This window comes from Sesamum indicum, linkage group LG11 (assembly GCF_000512975.1).
Source record: "Sesamum indicum cultivar Zhongzhi No. 13 linkage group LG11, S_indicum_v1.0, whole genome shotgun sequence".
In the NCBI taxonomy this organism is placed as follows: Eukaryota; Viridiplantae; Streptophyta; class Magnoliopsida; order Lamiales; family Pedaliaceae; genus Sesamum; species Sesamum indicum.
Genome location: NC_026155.1, coordinates 26,329 through 39,987, shown reverse-complemented (window position 1 = coordinate 39,987; position 13,659 = coordinate 26,329). Strand labels below are relative to the sequence as shown.

At 39.1% G+C, this 13,659-nt stretch overlaps 1 protein-coding gene across 2 annotated transcripts; it reads left to right on the top strand.

Annotated features, from left to right (window-relative positions):
• On the top strand, window positions 2,725-4,339 carry LOC105173052. 2 transcript variants are annotated; one of them, XR_002287993.1, is made up of 2 exons: window positions 2,725-3,544; window positions 3,705-3,846. XR_002287993.1 is itself a non-coding variant. In XM_011094698.2 (2 exons), exons 1-2 carry the CDS (start codon window positions 3,132-3,134, stop codon window positions 4,164-4,166), a joined length of 858 nt encoding a protein of 285 aa, XP_011093000.1. In that variant the 5' UTR covers window positions 2,916-3,131; the 3' UTR covers window positions 4,167-4,339. The 2 variants fall into 2 exon arrangements, 1 of the variants encoding a protein (XP_011093000.1); XM_011094698.2 differs by having other exon boundaries at window positions 2,916-3,527; window positions 3,705-4,339.

Sequence of the window (13,659 nt, the reverse complement as noted above, 5' to 3'; positions counted from 1 at the left end):
TGGGGTGTATGTGTGTCAAGGTAGAACATGTTTTACTTCCATTTTGAACATAGAAGAAGTGAGGTGTTGCTTTTATCTTCTGCGCCAACGAAAGCCATTTGCATCTTGTTACATTTGCCATTCTCTTTCAATTTCTAAGTCTTCATTTCTATCTACACAATCCTTTTTCTCGTGCAGGATGTCACCATAGTTCCGTAATATTTTATGCTCATTACGGGTATTGTGTGTCTTTGTGGTCTATTTATGTCCTTTGTAACATTTTTGTGTGCTTGCATAGATGTGTATTCTCATTTTTGTTTACCTGATATGAAAGAGTATTTATTGAAATGAAGAGCAATAACAGAATAGGAGAGAGTGCATTGTCCCTCTTCTTTTTTCCTTTCAATATATCTCGTTAGCAAGAGTGGTCTTGGATTGGTTTACTTTACCAGAAGGGATATAGTGAGAGGAAATGAGTGCATGATTGATAAAATCTGATAAATGCTTTGGGTGGTTATGATCTGCTAACCAATTCTTGAATTGGATGCCATCGACCACTACAAAATATTGTATTTTTGAACCCTGACTTTGGTGTGTTTAGCAATTTTGATTTCATGGTGTGTTTAGCCATTTTGATTTCACCCTTGGATCACATGGTAGTTTCTGTAGCATTACCTTGATTTTTCGGTACTCGCATGGAAGAGGGAGAATGGTCCTTTTGCTCAGGCATAATTAATCAGTTATATATGTTGTAGCTGATGCTTGACTAATGCTTGTGCTTACATGTGGCTTACTGTTTATTAGGTAAAGAACTAATCATTCACCTGCCCAAGTTTCTATTATTTTTTGGCCTTTAGGCACTTATGGGCAGTTTCATACATATTTGAAGTGATAACAGTTTTCTAGTAATGTGGTTTTGGTATGTTCAAAATAGAAGTAAAGCATGTTCTACCATAACACACATACACACACACCCCGCACACGCACACACACACACACACACACACACACCCGTAAATAAGCATAAAATGTGGCGAAACTAAGGTGACATCCTGCATGAGAAAAACGATTGTGTAGATAGTAATAAAGACTTAGAAATTGAAGTACAGCGACAAATGTAACAAGACGCAGATGACATTCGTTGGCGCAGAAGATAAAAGCGACACCTCACTTCTTTTATGTTCAAAATGAAAGTAAAACACGTTCTACCGTGACACACACACACACACACACCCACACACACTCCCACACACACACAGAGGGTTTAGGGTTTAGGATTCTTTTTTTTTTGGAAAAAACGATCACATTTCACTTATCAATTGGAGCAATTTGGCACTTACAATCTTATTCAAAAGGAGAGTAAATTACTGGTTGATTACCATTAGACATGACATCAGGGAAGATGCTACAAAAGGGTCAAATTACAAGAACTAAACTTAAGAGACTGATCAAATGGAAGTTTCCCTACTTTTTGTTGCTCTTAACTCCAGCATCACCACCCCCACCTGCCTGAGCCGCCTTCTTTGCTGCCTTTTCCTGAAGTGCCTTCGCATCCCTTTCACGATGCTGTTCTGGGGTCAAGTCATCATCCTTGCCCTTGCCTTTCCCCCTGTTACGGGCCTGAGCCCTTTCTCTCCCACGTTCTCTTTGATTTCCACGAGTCATGGCGGAACGACGCCGGATCAGTCGAAGAAGTCGTCTTCGTAGCGTAGACCTGCAACAACTGGAGGGGTTAGGGTTTAGGGTTTGGGTTTTGGGTTTTGGGTTTAGTGTTTAGGATTTTTTTTTAATTAAAACACTCGAGGGTGGGGGAGGCTTTTCGGGGTCCCCGTCCCATCTTCATTGAAAATAAGGCACAATCATCATTACAACGTAAAATCAACAAAACAAAGCATAAAAGTAGGAGTACTAGTCCTTTATATTTTGACACGATATCAAATATTTTATTTTTTTTATTTTTTCTTGATGCGATTTGTCTTTATCCTTGGACCACACGAGGTACTCCTCTGTTTCATCACACGGATTTTTACCTCCGTATTTCTAACCAAGCACTCCGGTATCTTGTCTATGATGAATTGATTTCTAGGCAGTCTGTCTGGGATGCCAACTCTTGTAACAGCTGCTCCGCCGAGTCTAGATCAGCCGGGTTGCAATATTACATTTTTTTCTAATAACAATACCATTAAAATAATTTTGGTCCTTCTTATTTCATGAATTACACTTTTAGTTCTTGAATTTGTTAATTTTTAACAGAGATGATTCCAATCATTAAATTATCGTCAAATACTAACAAAAATGCATGCATGAAGTGCACGTAAACTTGATAGAAGAAATAGACTTAAAATTTTAACAGTATTGCAATCCAATATGCAAGTTACCTAATTCTAGATTAGTTTATTAAGGGAGGTTATAACCTTGCTTGAATTTATTATTTATTTATGTATCAGTATATGGAACAAGTACTAGAGTTTATTTTATTTGGCAATGGGAAAAAGATAATTTAGTTTCTCTATGGCTTAAGGTTTAATCAAAAGAGATATGTGATATAGTCTCATTGCTTGAAATGTTTCTGTGATTTTTTTTAAAAAGTTGTATGTTAATAACACACTTATCATTAGTATCATGAACACGGATATATAACTAATTAATAATAATATGTGTACCATTAATCTTTTAAAACAGTAGTTGAGATACCATCTTCATCTCCCTATTGAATTTACTGCTTTTTTAGTTTTGAGTGGTGTTACATATATGAATGCGTTCTTTACAGTGAAAAACTGCAACTTTTTGAAATTCAACATACTCAAAATAATTTTAAAACACTCCTTTTTTTTTTGGAGTAATAGCAAAACCTGTAAAAGGAGAAAAAAGAAAAAGAAAGGAATTTGGCCGAAAGGGTAGACTTGGAATAATAGTTGACGTGGCAGGAGATAGGCGAGGTCGGCGCGAGTTTGCCGTGCGCGAGAACGTGTAAGCAAGCGGTGGAGGTATGCGTGCCACATCGGACATGCTATAACTACCAACTTACAATCGCAAATCCTGATTTAATTACCGGGAGAGAAGAAAAAGGGCTACTTTTCCGCCTCAAAAATCCTCGGGTGCTGCCTCTCTCGCCATTCAGTTCAAGGTCAGGGCGGAAGGTGCAGCAGGCGATGACATCTTTGAAGCCCGCCCGTGGAGTTTCTGCTTATTCCTGTCCACATAAAATTAGCTGTCCACAAAAAAGACATCCAGGTCTCACTTGGTTTGCAGCGAGTCATTCTTCTCGCAAATCCAAACTCGTAAAAAGTATTTTGTACAGGAAAAACCTTCTAAGTCCCGGTCCGCCATTTATGGACCTCATTAGCTCAATCAAGAAGTCCCCAAGATCATCTCTGTTTCATCATATCGGCGATCTTGATTCGATCTCCCAATCACACCAGACAAACACTTACCACGTTCACCCTCTACTCAAGGAAGATCAGGCTATGGAGGAGGAGGAGGAGGAGGAGGAAGAATATATTAATTCTCAAAAACTTGATCAATGGGTCAGAGATTCTGCAGTTGAGGTGACTACATAATTTCTGTAAGAATTAAATTTATCCTTTTCCTTCTCCTTAGTTTTATTTTCCACATTCCATCCGCACGACGACCTAAGTAATATCACTTCCACGTACTTGCATTGTTCACCACGCCACAAAGGTTTGACCGACCTAACCTCGTCTATGCGCTTCCACTGTTTGCAGATTGTTCATAATCTTGATGAAGCCCCTTTTCTTGTCCACATCTACTGTAATGGCAACGGTACTAATGGAGACGGATCTACACCAAAGATGAGGATTAAAACGGTTAAAGAAAAGGCTATAGCAGATAACTGGCCCATGATTCAAGAAAAATGGAGAGGAGGACGCGGCATCCCAAATGGTGTTATCTTAGTGGAAGAACTTACGACTCCATTAGGTGAACCAGAAACCTCCGAAGAAATTGTAGAAAAATTGGATTTGAATAATCAACCATGCTCTTCAACAAAATTGTGGGGGATACTCATCCAAGGAAAAGGAAAAAGCTGTACAGCCTGTTACCTTCTTAAGACTAGTCAGGTTCAGTGTGTCGCGGGATTATGCACGCATTTTTGTTTGTTGAGGGTTGAGTGTTTAGTAGAACATGCAGATATTCAACTTAAGAAGGCCTGGCTGCAAATGGGTTAATTTCCTTCAGTAGGACCACTTTGTGGACTCAATGTTTGTATAGATGGTCAACAAAATACATCTCGAATTGCATACGGATTTTCATCCACAATTTTAAGGGCCTGAGGGCGAGCCATATTATTGGTCACTAACTCTTAACAATTAAGGGCTTTGTCCCAAGACCAATTCCATAACTACGCCAAAGTTGTCCATTCCTCGAGATTGTGTCTTCCTTCCTAGATGTGGATATATTTTTATGCATTCCTTCATGATAATTATAGTTTTAGTTGTTATATATTATCATTAATTCATTTTAAGTTCCTAAAATATTTTTAAAATTTTATTTTAATCCTTCAACTTTTAAAAAATAACAGTTTTGATTTTTAAATCTAATTAGTGATCCTTTTGCCATCTCAAATAAATCATATAGTCCAACTATCTATTCCCTATGCTCATGATCAAACCCAACATATTTTTAAAAATAAAATTAAGTCTCTGTAAATTAATATCTTGTTTGACAGTCTTGCTACTGAGTATTTCAAGTCCTTAGTCTTATGGACTTCCTCCAACCACACTATCGCAACAGATAGTTCACAGACAGTTGTCTCCTCATATAGAGAAAGAAATATCTATATAATATTTCGAATTTTTCTTCAATAAAATAGAGACTTTTGTACATTTTGTCCACCCAAAATTTTATTAACACTCTACTATGGAATACTTCTACACCGCAAACTAGGAAACGAAGTAGCGTTGTGTTGATTTACTAAAGGAGTCAAGTACCTGTAAATCATCTGTTGCAGTAGTGTGGTTAGAGGAAATCTATAAAATCGAGGACTTGAAATACCTGAGACCAAGACGATCAAATACAGTATGAATTTTACGAAGGCTTAATTTTATTTTTAGAAACATGTTGGGCCTGATCATGAGCATAGAATAATTGGACTATATGTTTTATTGGAAAGGGCAAAATGATCACTAATTAGGCTCCAGGACCAAAACTGTTAATATTTTAAAAATTGAAGTAAGTAAAATAGAATTTTGAAATATTTAGAAACTGAAAATAAATTAATGACAATATATGAGGACTAAAACTATAATTTTTCCCATTCCCTTCATAACAATTTGTTGGGATTTTATCCCAAAGTGATGAGCCCAAACATTACACAGTCATAGTTAACTATAACAAGAATCAGAGTTTACCAACAATAATACTAAGAAATCAAGCGAAAACGTAAAAGAACCAGAACATAATAAAGAGGTTTAGGGAGCCAGATCGGGGGGCCGAAGCACACAAGCTCGTCACCGAGAACCCACCACCAGTTGCACCAAGAAACCATGGCCACCAAGCTACAAACCCACTTCTTAGAAACTCTCGGTTTCCTTCGTTAGTGTTTCATTCTTGGCTCTCTAGTTTTCGATACAAAAAGGGGGTGATCTATATTGATGAAGATTTAGGCGGTGGTGAAGGTTTCCAAGGCATTGAGAATGGTAGAAAATAAAGAACAAGAGAGAGAAGAGAGAAGGGAGAGAGTCGATCGAGAAAGGAGAGAGAGAGTGCAGCAAAACAAAATGAGGATGGAGGGGAATTTTAGAGGATTTTAATTGAGATATGATCCAGTCGTGGGTGATGAGCTGGGTCGAGTTCTTGGGCCATCAGGTGGTGGGTTGGGCCTACCAATAAAAATTAGCACCGGGCTAAAAAATCCAACACAATTGCTGTAGTTGTCTGAAGATGGAACCTCAGGCTTCTTCATAGCGGGTGGACATTTTTTGTATGCATAGGCAATGTGTACTCCACCCTACTAACCCCTTCATGCCCACAATCAATCGCCCACCCCGTGACTTGTCCGCTACTGTGTGAAAGTCTATCTGCACATCCTCATTTTTCCCACATAATTAGCTTATTGTTGAACCAGGCACCCTACATGCTTGACCGACTAAATTTATCAGACAAATAGTTATCAACATGAAATGAGAAGACATCATTCTCTTATACTGTGTTTGGATGAATGGATGGATTTAAATTTGATGAAAGGATTTGAAAAGAGGCTCATGAATTTAAAATCCTTCAATTCACAGAAAATATCATGTGATTCAAGGGTAAAAATTATAGAGACCGCTATTGTAGGAAGAAAATCAAAATGGCTAAACACACCAAAGTCAGGGTTCAAAACTACAAGATTTTGTAGTGGTCACTTGCAACCAATTCAAAAATTGGTTAGCAGATCATAACCACCCAAGGCATTTATCAGATTTTATCAATCCTCCACTCGTTTTCTCTCACTATATCCCCTCTACTAAAGTAAATCAATCCAAGACTATTGTTGCTAATGAGATATATTAAAAGAAAAAAAGAAGAGGGACAATGCACTTTCTTGTCCTGTTATTGCTCTTCATTTCAATAAATACTCTTTCATATCAGGTAAACAAAAATGAGAATACACATCCCTGTTATTGCTCTTCATTTCAATAAATACTCTTTCATATCAGGTAAACAAAAATGAGAATACACATCTATACAAGCACACAAAAATGTTACAAAAGGACATAAATAGACCACAAAGGCAAACAATACCCATAATAAGTATAAAATGTTGCGAAATTATAGTGACATCCTGCACGTGAAAAAGGGTTGTCAAGATAGAAATGAAGACTTAGAAATTGAAGGAGCAAGGCAAATGTAACAAGACGTAAAAAGCATTCGTTGGTGCAAAAGATAAAAGCAACACCTCATTTCTTCTATGTTCAAAATGGAAGTAAAACATGTTCTACCGTGACACACACCCCCACCAACACACGCACGCACGCACACACACACACACCCACATGCACACACACACACACACACACACAAAGAAGCACAGACAAGGAAATATAAAAGCCGGAACAAGGGGCGGCATCATTCAGTAAAAATTCTTAAGTTTGTGGTCGATAAAATTGAAAAAGAATTGCAGTAGCTGATTAGAACATATAAAAATATATTCGTTGACATCATGATTTTAACAGAAACCTGCTATACCAGATCATGATTTTCAGAGAGGTTGATCTAGAAATTGGATAATATTAATGACAAAATCATTGCCCTAATACAATTACATATACAAAACACACTGGGAAATGCTGCAACCTTCTTTGCTCCAATAATAACACTGGATTCAAAAGATCAGTAATAGTCAAGCTCTTCTTGATGCCCACAGGCAGGCTTCCCATAAAGCATCGAATAACAACCAACAAGTAGAACAATTTTAAACTTAATAAAATTCCAAAATATTACTGCAATATTTCAACTAATATGACCGATCACATATCGGAATCACACATAGCGTACTCAGTAAATATCAGAATACTTATAACCAAAAGAACAAAGCAATTAAAATGATACATTACATCAAACTGAAAAACACAAAAACCCCAAGCGACAAGAAACATAAATCACACAAGTCGCCTCAACCTTTAACAAAGTTAGTATAAAAACTAGTAATGGAATTTGATTTGCTTCATGAAACTTACCTCTCTTTCAAAAAGTTAAAGTTAGTGTCTCCTTTCAGTAAAGGAATCATTCACTTTCTAAAGAAGAGCCACAGGAACAATTGTGCCATTTATTCGTTGGCGCAGAAGATAAAAGCAACACCTCACTTTTTCTATGTTGAAAATGAAAGTAAAACATGTTATACCGTGGCACACACACCCCCTCCACACACCCACACACCCCGCACACCCTACACACACAACCCCCCACCCCACACATACACACACCCCACCCCCCACCATTCCCCCCCCCCACACACATCCACATTCCACCCCCCCCCACAACACACCCACATACACACACCCCACACACACCCACCCCACACGCACACATACACACAACACAAAAAGACGCACAGACAAAGAAATGAAAAAGTCAGAACAAGGGGCGGCAAAATATAATCGTTGACATCGTGATCTTAATAGAAACCTTCTACACAAGATCATGATATTAAGAGAGGTTGATCCAGAAATTGGATTATATTAATGACAAAATCATTACCCTAATACAATTACATATGTAAATCACACAAGACGCCTCAACCTTTAACAAAGTTAGCATAAAAACTTGTAATGGATTTTGATTTATCTCATTAAACTTACCTCTCTTCCAAAAAGTTAAAGCTAGTGTCTCCTTTCAGTAAAGAAATCATTCACTTACTAAAGAAGAGCCACATGAACAACTGTTCCATTTATTCGTTGGCACAGAAGATAAAAGCAACACCTGTCTTTTTCTATGTTCAAAATGGAAATAAAACATGTTTTAACGTGACACATACACACTCCCCACACACAGACCCCACCCACCCAACCACCCACACAACACACATCCCACAAGCACACACACACACACACACCCCCCACCCCACCCCACCCACACACACACACACACACCCCACCCATCCACACACACCCCCACACACCCACACGCATAGACACACACACACACACAAAAAGACGCACAGACAAGGAAATATAAAAGCCGGAACAAGGGGCAGCATCATTCAACAAAACTTCTTAAGTTTGGGGTCGATAAAATTGAAAAAGAAATGCAGTAGCTGATTAGAACATATAAAAATATATTCGTTGACATCATGATCTTAACAGAAACCTGCTACACCAGATCATGATTTTCAGAGAGGTTGATCCAGAAATTGAATAATATTAATGACAAAATCATTACCCTAATAAAAATATATATAAAACACACTAGAAAATGCTGTAACCTTCTTTGTTCCAATAATAGCACTGGATTCAAAAGAGCATCAATAGTTAAGCTCTTCTGGATGCTCACAGGCAGGCATCTCACAAAGAATCGAATGAAAACCAACAAGTAGAACAATTTTAAACTTAATAAAATTCCAAAGCATTACAACAATATTTCAACTAATAGGACCGATCACATGTCGGAATCACACATAGCATACTCAGTAAATATCAGAATACTTATAACCAAAATAACAAAGCAATTAAAATGATACATTACATCAAATTGAAAAACACAAAAGCCCAAGCGACAAGAAACATAAATCACAGAAGACGCCTCAACCTTTAACAAAGTTAGTATAAAAACTTGTAATGAATTTTGATTTACTTCATTAAACTTACCTCTTTTCCAAAAAGTTAAAGCTAGTGACTCCTTTCAATAAAGGAATCATTCACTTTCTAAAAAAGACCCACGTGAAAAAGGGCTGTCAAGATAGAAATGAAGACTTAGAATTTGAAAGAGAAAGGCAAATGTAACAAGACGTAGAAGGCATTCATTGGTGCAGAAGATAAAAGCAACACCTCATTTCTTCTATGTTCAAAATGGAAGTTAAACATGTTCTACCGTGACACACCCTCCCCAAACACCCACCGCCCACATTCACACCCACACCCACACACACACACCCCACAACACACACACACACACACCCCCCCATATGCACACACACACACCCACACAGACACACACACACACCACACACGACCCACTCCACACACACACCCCACACACACACACACTCCACACGCACACACACACACACACATACAAAGAAGCATAGACAAGAAAATATAAAAGCCGGAACAAGGGGCGGCATTATTTAGCAAAACTTTTTAAGTTTGTGGTCGATAAAATTGAAAAAGAAATGCAGTAGCTAATTAGAACATATAAAAATATATTCGTTGATATCATAATCTTAATAGAAACCTGCTACACCAGATCATGATTTTCAAAGAGATTGATCTAGAAATTGGATAATATTAATGACAAAATTATTGCCCTAATACAATTATATATATAAAACACATTGGGAAATGCTGCAACCTTCTTTGCTCCAATAATAGCGCTGGATTCAAAAGAGCAGCAATAGTTAAGCTCTTTTGGATGCCCACTGGCAGGCTTCCCACAAAGCATCGAATAACAGCCAACAAGTAGAACAACTTTAAACTTAATAAAATTCCAAAGCATTACTGCAATATTTCAACTAATAGGACCGATGACATGTCAGAATCACACATAACGTACTCAGTAAATATCAGAATACTTATAAGCAAAAGAACAAAGCAATTAAAATGATACATTACATCAAACGGAAAAACACGAAAACCACGGGCGACAAGAAACATAAATCACACAAGACGCCTCAACCTTTAACAAAGTTAGTATAAAAACTTGTAATGAACTTTGATTTACTCAATGAAACTTACCTCTCTTCCAAAATGTTAAAGCTAGTGTCTCCTTTCAGTAAAAGAATAATTCACTTTCTAAAGAAGAGTCACAGGAACAACTGTGTCATTTATTCGTTGCCGCAGAAGATAAAAGCAACACCTCACTTTTTCTATATTCAAAATGGAAGTAAAACATGTTCTACCGTGACACACACACCCCTCCCACACCCACACACCCGCACACCCCACACACCCACCCTCCCCCTCCCCAGAACACACCAACACACCCAACCCACACGCACAAATACACACATACAAAAAGTCGCACAGATAAGAAAATGTAAAAACCGGAACAAGGGGCGGCAAAATATATTCGTTGACATTGTGATCTTAATAGAAACATTCTACACCAGATCATGATTTTAAGAGAGGTTGATCTAGAAACTAGGTTATATTAATGACAAAATCATTGTCCCTAATACAATTACATATATTAAAGCTAGTGTTTTCTTTCAGTAAAGGAATCATTCACTTATTAAAGAAGAGCCACATGAACACTTGTGCCATTTATTCGTTGGCGGAGAAGATAAAAACAACGTCTAACTTTTTCTATGTTCAAAATGGAAGTAAAAGATGTTCTACCGAGACGTACACCCCCCCAACACCCACCCACCCACACACACACCCCACAACGCGCACACACACACACACACAAACCCACACACAGCCCACACGCGCACACACACACCCCCCCACACATACACACACACGCACACACCCCACACACATACAAACACCCACCCAGCCCACACACACACACACACACGCACACACACCCCCCCACACGCACACACACACACACCCCCACACACACACACACGCACACACACACGCACACACACACATACCACACACACACACACACACACAAAGAAGCACAAACCCCCCACACACACACGCACACACACACACACACCCACACACACACACCCACACACACCACACACGCACACACACACACACACCCACACACACACACACACACACACCCCCCCACCCCACCACCCCACCCACACACACCCCCGCACACACACGCACACACACATCACACCCCCACACGCACAAATACATACACCCACACACACTCCACACCCCACACACACACACACAACCCCACACACACCCTACGCGCACACACCCACACACATACACACACCCACCCACCCCACACACAACACCCCACACACACACACACCCCGCATACGCACACACACACACACACACACACACACCCCCATACACATACCACACACAGCCCACACACACAAAGAAGCGCAAACAAGGAAATATAAAAGTCGGTACAAGGGGCGGCATCATTCAGCAAAACTTCTTAAGTTTGTGGTTGATAAAATTTAAAAAGAAATGCAGTAGCTGATTAGAAGATATAAAAATATATTCGTTGACATCATGACTTAACAGAAACCTGCTACACCATATGATGATTTTCAGAGAGGTTGATCTGAAAATTGGATAATATTAATGACAAAATTATTGCACTAATACAATTACATATATAAAACACATTGGGAAATGCTGCAACCTTCTTTTCTCTAATAATAGCTCTGGATTCAAAAGAGTAGCAATAGTTAAGCTCTTCTGGATGGCCACAGGCAGGCTTCCCACAAAGCATTGAATAACAACCAACAAGTCGAACAACTTTACACTTAATAAAATTCCAAAGCATTACTGCAATATTTTAACTAACAGAACCGATCACCTGTCGGAATCACACATAGCGTACTCAGTAAATATCAGAATACTTATAACCAAAAGAACATGGCAATTAAAATGATACATTACATCAAATTGAAAAACACAAAAACCACAGGCGACAAGAAACATAAACCACACAAGACGCCTCAACCTTTAACATAGTCAGTATGAAAACTTGTAATGGAATTTGATTTACTTCATGAAACTTACCTCTCTCCAAAAAGTTAAATCTAATGTCTCATTTCAGTAAAGGAATCATTTACTTTCTAAAGAAGAGCCACAGGAACAACTGTGCCATTTATTCGTTGGCGCAGAATATTAAAAGAAACCCTCACTTTTTCTATGTTAAAAATGGAAGTAAAACTTGTTAAAAATGGAAGTAAAACATGTTCCACCGTGACACACACACCAAAACCCACACACCCACACCCCCGCACACCCTACACACGCACCCCCTACGCACACCCCCCCCCCCACACACCACGCACACACACACACCCACACACACACCACACACACACACACACACTCACACCCCCCCACACACACACGCACACATACACACACACTCACACCCCACCCACACACCCCCCCCACACACACACCCCACACGTTCACACACACACCCCACACACACACACACACACAACCCCACACACACACACCCACCCACCCCACACACAACAACCCAAACACACACACGCGCACACACACCCCCCACACGCACACACACAGACCCCCACACACATACCAGAGACACCCCACACACACACACACACAAAGAAGCACAAATAAGGAAATATAAAGGTCGGAACAAGGGGCGACATCATTCAACAAATCTTCTTAAGTTTGTGGTCGATAAAATTTAAAAAGAAATGCAGTAGCTGATTAGAACATATAAAAATCTATTCATTGACATCGTGACCTTAACAGAAACCTGCTGCACTATATCATGATTTTCATAGAGGTTGATCTAAAAATTGGATAATTCTAACGACAAAATCATAGCCCTAATACAATTACATATATAAAACACATTGGGAAATGCTGCAACCTTCTTTGCTCCAATGATAGCACTGGATTCAAAAGAGCAGCAATAGTTAAACTCTTCTGGATGCCCACAGGCAGGCTTCCCACAAAGCATTGAATAACAACCAACAAGTGGAACAACTTTAAACTTAATAAAATCCAAAGCATTACTGCAATATTTTCACTAACCGGACCGATCACATGTCGGAGTCACACATAGCGTACTCAATGAAGGAATCACTAACTTTCTAAAAAAGTGCCATAGGAACAACAGTGCCATTTATTCGTTGGCGCAAAAGATAAAAGCAACATCTTTCTTTTTCTATGTTAAAAATGGAAGTAAAACATGTTTTTTACCGTGACATACACACCACTCCACACACCCACACACCCGCACACCTTATACATGCACACAAACCCCCAACACACACACGTACACACACACACACATGCACACACACACACCCACACATACCCACACACACACACCCACACACACACCACACACACACACACACATACACAC